The sequence below is a fragment of the Eptatretus burgeri genome, chromosome 9 (assembly GCF_056783735.1).
Source record: "Eptatretus burgeri isolate ZD-2024b chromosome 9, Ebu_testis_v1, whole genome shotgun sequence".
Lineage (NCBI taxonomy): Eukaryota > Metazoa > Chordata > Myxini > Myxiniformes > Myxinidae > Eptatretus > Eptatretus burgeri.
In genome coordinates this window covers 56,499,966-56,513,010 of record NC_140969.1, presented here as the reverse complement: position 1 = coordinate 56,513,010, position 13,045 = coordinate 56,499,966, and the positions used below count along the sequence as shown (strand labels likewise).

The following is a 13,045-nucleotide window of genomic DNA, read 5'->3' as shown; positions in this document are numbered from 1 at the left end:
TAACTGCTTACCCCTCCACCCCTTCCCTCTCCCATTCTCCTCTTTCTCACGAGCAAACAAAGTCTGGTGCTTTGCAACACACACTTAATTGTACCCACACTTGCTCATCCTCACCTCATCATTCCACTAACAGCACTGCAGTTTTATTTATCCAATTTTCTACAAAGCGTAAGTTGTTTTTCTTTGGCATCTGGGACTTCTGTGCCTGAGGATGGAGTAGGAATGTAAAATATCGAATCCAATCTGATCCTGTGCCTCGTGTCATTGATCAGTTGAGTGAGCTCGAGGCAATTTCAAATGATTTTTTTTTAACAGCGGAAAGTTCAACCTCCTGTCTGATCAGCTAGGATTGTACTGCCTGTAGGAATGCATACCATACCCCTTTAATCGTGAAAATAATAACATTCAAGCTGTTTAGTTGAGGAAAAATAGAAAAGTATCAAATATAACACAACATAAATGTCCACGGATTAGAGTTGTAGAAGTAAGCAGTGGCTGTTATTTGCTATCACTCCGTTAAACAATATTCTTGCGTTTATTTAGATTTATAACAAGCTCAGTAACATTTAAATGCATAAATTATGCCGCAGTAAGAAAAAGTAGTTTTGGAGCCAACAAAGGTGACAAAGCTATCCCCACGTGAGCTGTGTCATCCCCAGGCGAGCAACAATGACCTTATTTTAAGATTTAAAAAAACCCATGGTTATCTTCAATAGCTACATAGTGCCTGCGGCCCCTTTTTTGCTACCACAGCTCCTAACTTGGCATGGCCTCCCTTGCAGCCCACAGTTGTCAGGCCCTGCAAACGCCTCAGCATGTCGACGTGACTAGCATGGAGCTTCGAGGTCGAGGATACACCTTACTCTATGCCTGTCAGCCCGGATACCACCTGGCCGGAGGATCTGAACATCGCACTTGCCGCCCTGATGGCTCCTGGTCTGGGAAGATGCCCGTGTGTCAAGGTGAGGCATCCTGTGCCATCAACATAATAATCACCATTTCTTCATTTGTCTTTCTTTTTAATCTTCATAATTCTCAATTACCAGTGATTAGCCTTGTAATATTTCCTCCATTTTTCTTTCTTTTTCACTTAAGTAAGCCTGGTGGTTTTGCATTTTATTGGTCTGATTTTATTAGGACCATCCTTTAACAGAAGATGTATTGCTCCAGCAGATTTCAAGGTAAGGAATGTGCTGGGACATTTGCCCTTGTATTCATAACTGGGCTCTAAGCAGGATTATAAATTCTTGCCAGCATACTGACGCAGTGAGTGCCCTTCCATTTTAAAAATAGTTATATGCTCAGTGAATGTTAGAAAATGGAAGAGCTGACTTAACACCATCTTTTAAATGACTGCAGGATTTATGATGCAAAAGCACAAGTGTGAGGCACTCGTGCAATGATTTGTTGTCAGATCTTATTATGTTGGGAAAGAAACCCCAGACTAAGCAACTCTTCTGGTCCCGGCCTCATCCATGCACAGACTTGCTTCTTTCTGCTCTGAGAGAACGACTTCTGAAGCTAAATGTACTGTTCCTGATTTGTATCTTCCATCCATTACCTATCCTGTTAATCATCCAGATGTGTCTGTTCCTTTCTCTCCTTATTCATTTATTTTGTGCTTTTGCGTCGATCTAATGTGCCAATCTCCACCGTGTAAACACGTTTATGTAACCCATAGGCTCTGGCCTTAACCCTTTATTTATTTATTTTCTCTCTTTCTCCCCCTCTCTTTCTCTTGCCCCTCTCCCCTGCCTCCCCCTCTCCTCTTAGCTTCCACAGTTGTTGTTTGCGCATGCAATCACAAAGTGTTGCTGCTCAGCATTTATCATGACGCATGTCATATTTGGTATTGCTGTTTTTACCTTTTCCTCTTTTTATTTTCTTATTCAATCCTCTTTGTTTCAGGAATCTTTTAATGCTTATCTATTTTTTAGGGAGAGAGAGAGAGACAGAGACAGAGAGCATTCGGTGCTGTGGTGGTTTTCTCCGAGGCATCGAGTGTTAAGGTGCATTCTAGTAACATCGTGAGCGTGTAACAAATTTCTGCTTTGGAATTGTTGTTTCAGAACAATGGTTTCACGTTCACACCACCTCTCAAAATTTCAGTCAAGCAAGGTGTTAAGGGTGTCTGCAAATTGTTTGGAATTTGCAATGTTTTAGCTGCATCGAGGATGAACCAATGCATCGTCATTCTAGTCACTGAGGAGGAAATTTTGGCATAACCTGTTATGGAATTTTCTCCATGGTGGTTTTCTCCTCCATGGTTTAAAGAGCAATCTGCAAAAAAAAATTCCCCTCCAGCAACAGGTTTTTATTGCCCTTAAGCCAGATATTCAGCAGTTTCACGTAATGTTAAAAATTGTACACGAGGACTATGCTTACTAAATTTATGTAATGTCTCAGACCATGGTATGTTACGAGTGTAGTAAGTATGGACATTTCATGTACAATTGTCTAAGTAGTACTCGGTGAAAATCAGCATGACTGATAATAAAAACGTACCGACTGAAAATGCGAGACCTGCAGAGCTAGGGACAAAAATGTAATGCACAGTCTGCGAAAATAACGAGTCTGTCTCTGATGGCACATTGGTGCAAGTACAGTGCGACCCTTTTTCCTCATATTCTGAGGCGGATGCTGTGAATATTGTTTCATTGGACAACGATGAGAATAGTTTCACTTTTTTGGAGGCCCAATATTCTTCTCCCTTGATAAATTGTGAGGAGACTATGGAGCATCGACATAGTTTGCCTGTTGATCCTTGCGGCATGGATAAGACTGTGACAGATTGTTCAGTGGAAACTCTGGTGGCCAATCAGGACATTCAAACTTCAGTCGTCCATAAATCATCCAAGTGGAGCACCACAGCATCACATCTGTCCCTTCTGGATTTTTTTTGGAATCGAATGGTCTCAATATGATTGGAATCTCCCGCAACGAGACCGAAGCTCAAGATCCGTTGCTTTCACATTGCAGGCAAGTCAGTGGTTTCTCTGTTTTATCCCACCTAATCTTCGATGTTGTTCTCTTTGCTATATCAGTTGGCTGGTCCTCCCCAGAAGCTCCAGTATGCACAGATTCTTCCAGAACCTGCCTTCTGGTTAAACTTATAAAATATCGGCTGACTGCACACCTCAACTCCTTTGTTCCTTGCTTCTCCTGTCCATGGAATCACCTTTCAGGGGCATTGCTTTCCCACTCCTCCCTCCAGGATTTCAAGCAGGCAGTGCACCACCACCTCATGTCAGCCCCATCCTGACATGTGATCTTTATTTCCCCCCATTAACCTTTCTGAACCCAAATCATCTTACTTCCTGGTTTAATCTGTCTGTCTCTCCCCCTCTCCCCCCTTTCCTTTCCTGTTTATGATATTGGTGATTTTGCCTGATTGTTGCATTGCTACTCCACTGTCAATTTAACCTTCTTCTTCCATGAATTTCGCTCTTGTAGAGAAAAAGAAAAAGGCACAACAAATATTGTTGCGAATTTGGAAGCTTACTGCACTCAATATTTAGGTCCTTATAGAACAGTTATATCGGTAAGTGTGTGTTTATAGTTAGGGTCCCATCCATAGTCTAATGGGAATTAAATGTTCGTGTGCTGCAGAGTTATTTTTATAGTTAGGATTTTTACATCCACAACGACAACAACGTCCATCTTCACTTTCACACGACAACACTCTGCTGGCATTCTTCGCACGCTCGCCAGCAAGCGCACACGTGGGTGGAGTCTAACAGGCATGGTGTCCCTCTTTAGCCAATCGGCAAGGAGCGGGCATCTCACCCGCCCCGTTTCCGACCCAACACGATCGCCATTACGCACGTGGCCAAGGGCGAGGAGGTGGGCGGAGCCACAAACGCCTCCGATTGAGACTCCACCCAGAAGGGTGGGAGTTGCCCCACCTACCGTGGACCTGTCCAATGGAGGACGGCCAGGGAATCGCGCGATGGGTCCGACCAATGAGGAGGCGAGTGGCCAGGCGAAGAAGCCTCTCCCTCCTGAGGAGAAAGGGTGGTTGAAGAAACCAGTGTGGAAGAGAGATGGTGTGCTCGTGGCAGGAGCGTCGGCCAGTTGGAGTGATCGGGGCATTCTGTCTGGTGCAGAGAACATCAAGGTCGTGTCGCCTGGTTACCTTGTGAGCCGCGTCGCCTGGTCGTCCCGTCTGGCCTGCCTGCGTTCGGTCTGGTCCACCTTCACGCTGGCTGGCGTCCATCCTTGCACTGTGTTGCAGGTTTGAGTCCCGCCAAACGGGGATCATCGAAAACCACACGAGGCGGAGAGGTGCGAGACAGGTTCTCCGATTCAGCTCACCTTCCCTCCCGAGCTGAAGGGCCGAATAAAGGCTGCGGCCATCACTTCTTTTGGGTATTTGTGTGTGCGTGTGTGTGTCTGTTGGCCCGACTTCAAGTAGAATTGTTTAAGTGCCTTTACATACTTGCATTTCTTTTAGTCAGTTTAACTCTGCTCCTTGTGTGTTCCCTTCCCCCCCTCCCCCCATTATAAATAAATCGTTTCTGTGTTTTCTTCATTGGTTTAGTACGGAGCGTGTTGGTGGATAAAAAAGCCACTGCTGCCGTAGTTGTGCATTTGGACCGACGGGACCTTGGTAACCATCCGCTCGGGTTACGCGCGGGTCGAGCACGGTAACGGCTCGTCCCGGTCGAGCTCCGTCGAGGGTGTGGATTCCTCGGTAGCTCGCCACATGGGCCTCTAGGTATTTTAAAGTTTGGCAAATAACCCTGTCCCGCGTGGTTGAATTATTGACGATTCACGGTCCTGTAAGGGACCCGTACCTTCAGAGTTATCAGAAAGGTACAATCTAGATTCCGGGTGTTTGGTGGAGCCGACTCTACTGCTCCATCTAGCGGTCGTGCTCGCCGCTGATACCCGGCCCACAACAATATTGCCTTTACTGTCTCATGAAAGTGGGATTACAGGTGAATCTCGGAAGATTAAAAAAATTAAAAAAGTTAGAGGTGATTATTTATTTCTTTTTCGGAACTACAACTATTGATTGAATGTGGTAAATAGGCACTTATTGATTCTCTGCCTAAATTGTCTAAGTCACAGCGTTTTGCGATGGAGAGTAACATTACATTTGATGAACTTCGGCATGCACTTTCGGGTATGACTTCAGGAGAAGTTCCTTGACTGGATGGTATCACTCCTGAGTTTTATAAAAGCTTTTGGGACATTCTTGTACCAGAACTGTTTGAAGTTATCACCATAAATATGCAACTTGGTGTCCGTCTCAGTAACACGATGGAGGTTGTGGTGACTTCACCCCCCCCCCCATCCTCAATGGGATTTTCCACCTTGGACAAATTCCTTGTTAAGTTGTATAAATAGCTTATCGTAGCATTTTGTGTGTCCACACTTTCCAGAAGTAAAAATTATAATAATTGCAAATTATTCAGTCAATTCTGTCCAATGCATGATACCTTTTTAAACAGTCCCATATGGTGATAACTCCTTGAACACTCGCGGCCAGATTTTTCTCCAGGGAGCCTATGGTGGGGTAGCTAAAAGTCCAAGGTTGTCAGGGTTCAAAGGGTTAAACACGAAACTGAAAGAAATATGGAGGAAACCGGATGTCCTGGAGACATTCTATAGTTACAGCATTGATGAGTCATGTTATGCCTTTAAATGATCTTAGTCTTACACGCACACACTATATATATATATATATATATATATATATATATATATATATATATATATATATATATATATATATATATATATATATATCTCGAAACATGTGGAGCATGACGAGCACTCCCCTGACCTCCATTGGACATAGACCTACACCAAAGCATCACCTCCAGTCTAGAGACCTCAGCCTGTCAAACTGTCAAACTCTGTCAAACTGACAAAGATTATATGGTCAACATCAGTTAAACATCCAATGGAGCCACCTTTCTGGATTTCAGACTTGTTTGCCCTCATCAGGACAGCATACCAATAAATATCTAAACAATGATGACCACATTCATCATTTAAAGATCAGATGCACCTCCTGACTGTAATGGTGAGCATCGTAGCAGATTATTCCTCACATGGTAAAACCGCATAATCCACAAAGAACAACCATCCATCTGCCACCCTGACGATTGTTCTTGCTTATGCAAACCATTGAACCAGAAGGCACGTGATGCAATCGGCGGATCAATCGAACCATGTGGAGTGTGACACCCACCCCCCCCACCCCCCACTTTCCTCACTCATACCTCCTCCTGGTCACTCTTGTAGTGAGTGGGTGTTTCTTGTACATAAAAGATTTCAAGTTGGGAAACTTCCCCTCAGCTGCAGATGAGCCATCATTTATTTGTTACCGAAGAAGGAAAACACTTGGCTAACACAAAATTGGCATCCTGTGTCCTTACTTTCTCTGGACACCCCCACCCCCAATTAGTCATAGCATGTGCAGATGATACTTGTGCTATAATTGGGTCTCAAGATGATGTTTCTGAGCTGCTTAAGCCAGTTAAAACCTTTGACATGGTGAGCAAGCTCAGCTGGAATAAATTGGTCTGTTTTGCATCTTGCTTTGGATTTAATTATTAATTGGGTTTTTCTTTCCCTTAATCACCTTGCAAATTGACCTGGAAGAACAATGGTGCTTACTATTTGGCTGTGCATTTTGGCAGTATTGGAAATATTCCCCCCACAAAGGGGATTGATTCATTGACAAAATTTCCTCAAAACTCCCACTGTGTTGCGTCTTCTCGGTACGTTATCCTTCAGTGGAAGATCATTAGTTGTTAATAATTTAGTTGCTTCCACACTTTGGCACAAGTTTATATGCTTGTAGCCACCAGTGTGATTTGGTAAGACCTTCGAGAAACACCTGTTTGATTTTTCTTTGGGGGGGGAGGGGAGGGGTGGTAAGCATAGGTTTCGACCAGATATGCTTAGCCTTCTATATAGTGAAAGTGGTCAAGGGCTAGTAGATATTATCGGCAGGCTCATGACCTTCCGTCTACTACTTGTGTGCAAGCTCCTATAAAATCACATGCCTTGGGAGTGCTTAGCCCTTTCCTTGCTTCAACATGCAAAATTACTTGGATATGATCACGAGCTGTTCTTGTTTGATCTCTCTATGTTTGTTGTGTCATCACTTTCTCTATACTACCAATGTATTCTCAATGCTTCGCATTCTCTCGTGCTGTGTCGTGCTGCCAGTTCTTTTACTACCTCAATGTTCTTAAATGAGTCACTTTTCTACAATTTTTAATTTTTTTTAACATCTCTTCCCCTCAGAGATTTGTTGAGTTTTTTTTTTTTATGGGGTCCAGCATAATCTTAGTTTGTGATTTGCTCCATGTTGCAGGGAAAGTGGTTAATTCAGATCAAGAGATCTCGACTGCTATTCGTTTTAAGTTGATTCACATTATTACTCAACGCCTTTCCAGTGTTCTGAGGGCTTTATTGACAAGTTGTGGTCAAAAATGTTTTTTGTTTGGAAAAGAATGGGATGCCAGATTTTCCTTCTTTTTTTTTGTTCTCGTTTTCATATCAAGTTGACTGCTCTGATTTGTGAAGTGTTTTCTTTATACTTTTTATACTTTTGTCATAAAAGTATGCAAAAACTAGAAGGGCACTCTTCGACATTGCAACGGTGTCAGATGAGTCATGTTATGCCTTTAAATTGTGTCAACGTAACACGACTCCGCCAACATTATTACATCATTGAACATTTTTGTACCAAGTTTGATTAAAATCCATGAACCAAGATTCAAACTATTAAATAATTTTGGCTGCCAGACCATGTGTCCGATCAGGTTGAAATTTAAAACCTGCATTCCCCATGACTACTAGATCATAACTGTAAAGTTTCACATTGATTGATGAAGCGGTTCAAGAGAAATAATTATTTAAGATTTTTGTTTAATCCAATACGGCTGCCAGACCATGTGACCTATTAATTATTTGTGAACACCATGTTATACCCAAGGCTTGGGGAACATGTGAGTGATGCTTCCACTCGATCTGTCAAGCCATTCTGGGCAGTGCTTGCCAGATGCCAAGTTTCATTTTTTTTCCATGGAGCGGTTTCAGAGATGGAGGTTCAAAGGTTTTCCTTTTTTCCAACATGGCTGCCACACCACGTGACCTGTGATGTCATAATTATCATTAAAATATTCTACTTGAGTAGTCACACCAATGGTGAAAATTTCATCTCAATTGGATTGAAAATGTTGCAGAGAATGCGGTTGCAGAGAAAACAGAAAAAAAAGTTACAATGGACGTACATACGTGTGGACAGCCAACTCAAAAACATAATGCCACCAGGCAACTTCGTCAGCAGAGGCATAAAAGTCTCTGTCTCTCTCTCTCTGTCTCTCTTTCACACTATCTCTTTCATTGTCTGGCAGTTGGATTCATGTTTTTTTGTTTTGTTTACATTGAGTATCATTGGTGTGAGTTTTTGCTTACCTGGAACCTAATTCCAGGGAGCTTATAGGATGGTGCGTCATCCGTCCATCTGACCGTCCACAAATACTTGCAACTGCGTCTGAAACTATACCTACGATTTTGATGAAACTTTACCACAACCTTCATCACAGTGTATGTACCAAAGTTTGTTCATGACATTTAACAAGAAAAAAAAATCGGGCCCTAAGGGGGTCTATGGGGGTTGCCCCCCAAAATAGGTATTTGCATTCTTCTCAGAAAATGCGCATGCAATTCCAATGAAACTTGACCACATCCTTCATCACCAGTGATGTACCAAAGTTTGTTCATGGCATAAAGAAATAATGGGGGTCTGAGGGGCTCTACGGAGGGAGTTTATGGGGGATTGCCTACCCCTCCCCTCCTAAAAAGGTATTTGCTTTCTTCTCAGAAATGACGCACACAATTCCGATGAAACTTGACGACGACCTTCACCACCCATGATGTGTCAAAGTTTGTTCACAACATGAAAAAAAAAACAATGGGGGTCTTAGGGTGCATAAGGTGGGGTGCCCTCCAAAATATGTATTTGCTTCTTCTCCAAACTACCACACGATTTTGATGAAACTTGCCCACAACCTGCATCACCCATGATGTACAAAAGTTTGGTCACACCATTCCGTCCCACATTGACTTCCTCCTCAGTGTCATTATTCGGACAGGTGAGCGCCCAGGGGTATTGCCCCTGGGGGTAGGGGGTGTTTTTTTATTACTTTTCATTTGTTGTCGTTATAGTATTAATTATTTTCTTTCCTTTAAAGTGTTGTCTTTTCTTTTTTTTCAATCTGTTTGGCCTTTCCAGCTGAAAGGCTGCTGGGTGTACACATTTCCCAGTTTCATGATGTTGGCAAGTCCAAATCATTACACTCTGTTGGAGGAACTTACTCCTCAGAATGTATTGGACTGCACTCCTCCAGAAAGTACACTACATGGCCAAAAGTATGTGGACACTCCATCTCATGAGTGGATTTGGCTATTTCAGCCACACCCATCACTCCTCCAGAAAGTACACTACATGGCCAAAAGTATGTGGACACTCCATCTCATGAGTGGATTTGGCTATTTCAGCCACACCCATTCCTGACAGGTGTATAAAATCAAGCACACAGTCATGCAATCTCCATAGACAAACATTGGCAGTGCAGTGGGCCGCACGGAAGAACTCAGTGACTTTCAACGTGGTACCTTCAAAGGATGCCACCTTTCCAACAAGTCAGTTTGTCAAATTTCTGCCCTACTGGAGCTGCCCTGGTCAACTTTAAGTGCTGTTATTGTGAACTGGAAATGTGTCGGAGCAACAACAGCTCAACCACAAAGTGGTAGGCCACACAAGCTCACAGAACGGGACCACCAAGTGCTGAAGTGCATAGCGTGGAAAAATCGTCTGTCGTTGGTTGCAACACACTACCGAGTTCCAAACTAACTCTGGAAGCAATGTCAGCACAAGCACTGTTTGTTCAGAGCTTCATGAAATGGGTGTCCATGGCCGAACAGCTGCACACAAGCCTAAGATCACCATGCGCAATACCAAGCGTCAGCTGGAGTGATGTAAAGCTCACCGCTATTGGACTCTGGAGCAGTGGAAACGCGTTCTCTGGAGTAATTAATCACGCTTCACCATCTGGCACTCGGATGGATGAATCTGGGTTTGGCAGATGCCAGAATAACGTTACCTTCCCAAATACATAGTGCCAACTGTAAAGTTTAGTGGAGGAGGAATAATGTTCTGGGGCTGTTTTTCATGGTTTGGGCTAGGCCGCTTAGTTCCAGTGAAGGGAAATCTTAATGCTACAGCATACAATTACTCAAGAGGCAGAAACATTTTAATAATAATGTGTACATTGGGTGTGATGTAGGATCATTGGTATCTCCCGCTGTGAGGCAGAGTCTTTGGGCCTCTCACTCTCTCACCGCAGACAGGTCGGTGGTCTTTCTGTCTTCTACCATCTCCTCTCCAGTCTTGCCTCGCCCTGCTCTGTCTGCGATATGTCCAATCCCCCCCCCCATATTTCCGCATGGCACTCAAGGTCCGCCAGCAACCCCTTCTCGTAAAACCACCAAAATCACAAATCGCTGCTCACCTTTACTCGTTCATTCCTCTTTTTTCCCCACCTTTGGAACAAACTCCCACACTCTCTTCAACCCCACTCTTCCCTCCAAGCCTTCAAAACAGCTGTTCACCACCATCTCTTGTCTTCCGCCATCCAAAACCACGATCTTTTCTATCCCCGTTAATCCACCCCAAACCCACCTCCTTCAAATTCCCTGCTTTCCTTTCCGAAAGTTCCCTGTCGTGTCAGGTCTTGAAAGTCCTTGTGGTGTCCATCTTGTTTACCCCATGTACCCCACCCCATCCCTCTCCCTTCTACAGATCTCTTCATGTCTCTGTTCCCCACTGTCTTGTCCTTCCCTCTCCCTCTCCCACCCCTCTTGTTGTGCATTCTGTGTGTTAGCTCCTATATGAGCCTCGACAATGTATACAAAAAAGTGACATTCTAGACGATTCTGTGCTTCCAACTTCGTGGCAACAGTTTGGGGAAGGACCTTTCCTGTTTCAGCATGACAATGCTGCTGTGCACAAAGCGAGGTCCATGCAGAAATGATTTGTCGAAATCGGTGTGGAAGAACTTGACTGGCCTGCACAGAACCCTGATCTCAACCCCATCGAACACCTTTGGGATGAATTGGAACGCCGACTGCGAGCCAGACCTAATCGCCCAACATCAGTGCTCAACCTCATTAATGCTCTTGTGTCTGAATGGAAGCAAATCCCTGCAACAATGTTCAAAAATCGAGTGGAAAGCCTTCCCAGAAGAGTGTAGGCTGTTAAAGCAGCAAAGCGGGGACCAACTCCATATTTTTGCCCATGATTTTGGAATGAGATGTTGAACGAGCAGGTGTCCACATACTTTTGGCCATGTAGTGTATTTCCATTGAAAGGATTGTGTTATCTCCACGTAATATTATTGGAATTGAAAACACGTCTGCTGGATCATAGATGAATAAATGAATATATAATTTTTGTTTTTTTTGCATGATCTCTGGAATGTTTTCATCTCGAGAATTTCAATATTGCAAAATGATTTATACAATTCTTAATGTCCATGCCCAAGCACACCCATAACTTGGCAGGACTTTTTAATCACCTTGAAATTATTGTGCAATTACTCAAGAGGCAGAAACATTTTAATAATAGTTATGTCTACATTGGGTGGGATTTAAACTGCACCCTCCATCCTCGATTAGACAGAAACAGTGCTGAACCGCACTCTGCCTCTGCAGTGCCGCTAAACAGTCCGTTGGATCACCTTAAATAGACAGTAGATATGTGACGGTTACAACATTCCTACATCAGACAATATCCATTGTACTGTTATGTCTGCCACCAAAAGTGAATGCAAGTTATGTATTCACTCATTTTGTTACTTGCGAAATCTAAGACTCACAAGTATATTGGTTGGTCTGGTCTGTTATTAGAACCCTACTGGTTTCACCGGAAGGGACGAAACATGTTTGCTGTCCATCTGTCCGTCCCATCTGTGGTTTTTCTGACTTTTTTTCCCATACCCTTTAACATATTCAACTGAAATTTGGTGCATGGCTTTATTGAGTTTCAAGGTGTTTCATCAATTTTTTCACAGAGTAATGCCCTTTTTAGACTTAAAAAAAATCACATATTGTACAAGGGTCAGTGTTCAGCTGCCTTGACTCCACTCTGATTCTTTACACCCATTGGCTGCACAGCTGGCCTGACTACCCCAATACAATGATGAGCCGCCATTGCATGAAGCAGCACAGATCGGCAGGCATCAGGCCCTCGGCCTCAGTGTTAGTCCATATCCCAGTGCAATTGGAATGATTTCATTTTTTCATCATTTCGGTTTTTTAAAGAAAACATCCTTGGTAAAGACAGTTAGAAGACTGATAGATACAATGTTGACCTCAGAATAGCAAGAAAAATCATGTTAAAACAAGTCTAAAAGCACCAAGATCGGTGTTGGTGTATACGATGTATTACATATGTATGTAAGCTGTACGCATGTTTTTTGCTTTGTGTTTGTACATCGGGTTATTTTTTTTTACCATTTTTGGCACCGAACGCACCATTATACACCGCCAAAATAATGGAACGCATTTACTGGTGCAAAAAGTCTGGCTAAAACCGAAATTATGCACAAAAAAACTGCATTTATTTCGCTTTTGTCTGAATAGCAACAATAAAGGGCGTCAATGGATGGTAGGCTTTGGCGATTCTTAAAATTTGAGAATCGATTCCGATTCTGAACTACTGTCTCGATTCCCAAAGGAATCCATTCCGATTCTTCACCAAAATCTAATCAATTCGTCCTTGTCGCACACCTAAGCTGCTCAACTCGTTTCGTCTGAATCCGTCTCTAACTTTTTGAGATATCCTGCACACACACAGACGGGTGAAAAACATAATCTCCAACCATCTTCAGTGGAGGAGGTAATAAAGGGAAATAACTTAAGCATAAAATTTATGTTCATGAGTAAATAAAATCGTAAAGAAGAAGTAAAAGTTGCTTCAAATTAATCCAAACCTCCGGGAAAATTGTAATTGTTT

At 43.1% G+C, this 13,045-nt stretch overlaps 1 protein-coding gene across 38 annotated transcripts in view; it reads left to right on the top strand.

Annotated features, from left to right (window-relative positions):
• Positions 1-13,045, top strand: part of LOC147020161 (CUB and sushi domain-containing protein 3-like) — a 1,491,173-nt gene that overhangs the window by 1,463,147 nt on the left and 14,981 nt on the right. For all 38 annotated transcript variants that reach the window (XR_015061662.1, XM_085895237.1, XM_085895221.1 and 35 more), the window contains one exon: positions 783-962. Coding sequence is in view for 37 of the 38 variants with exons in the window: in XM_085895237.1 (XP_085751363.1) it covers positions 783-962 (180 nt within the window). In the remaining variant the exon portion in view is untranslated. The remainder of the gene's footprint in view (positions 1-782; positions 963-13,045) is intronic.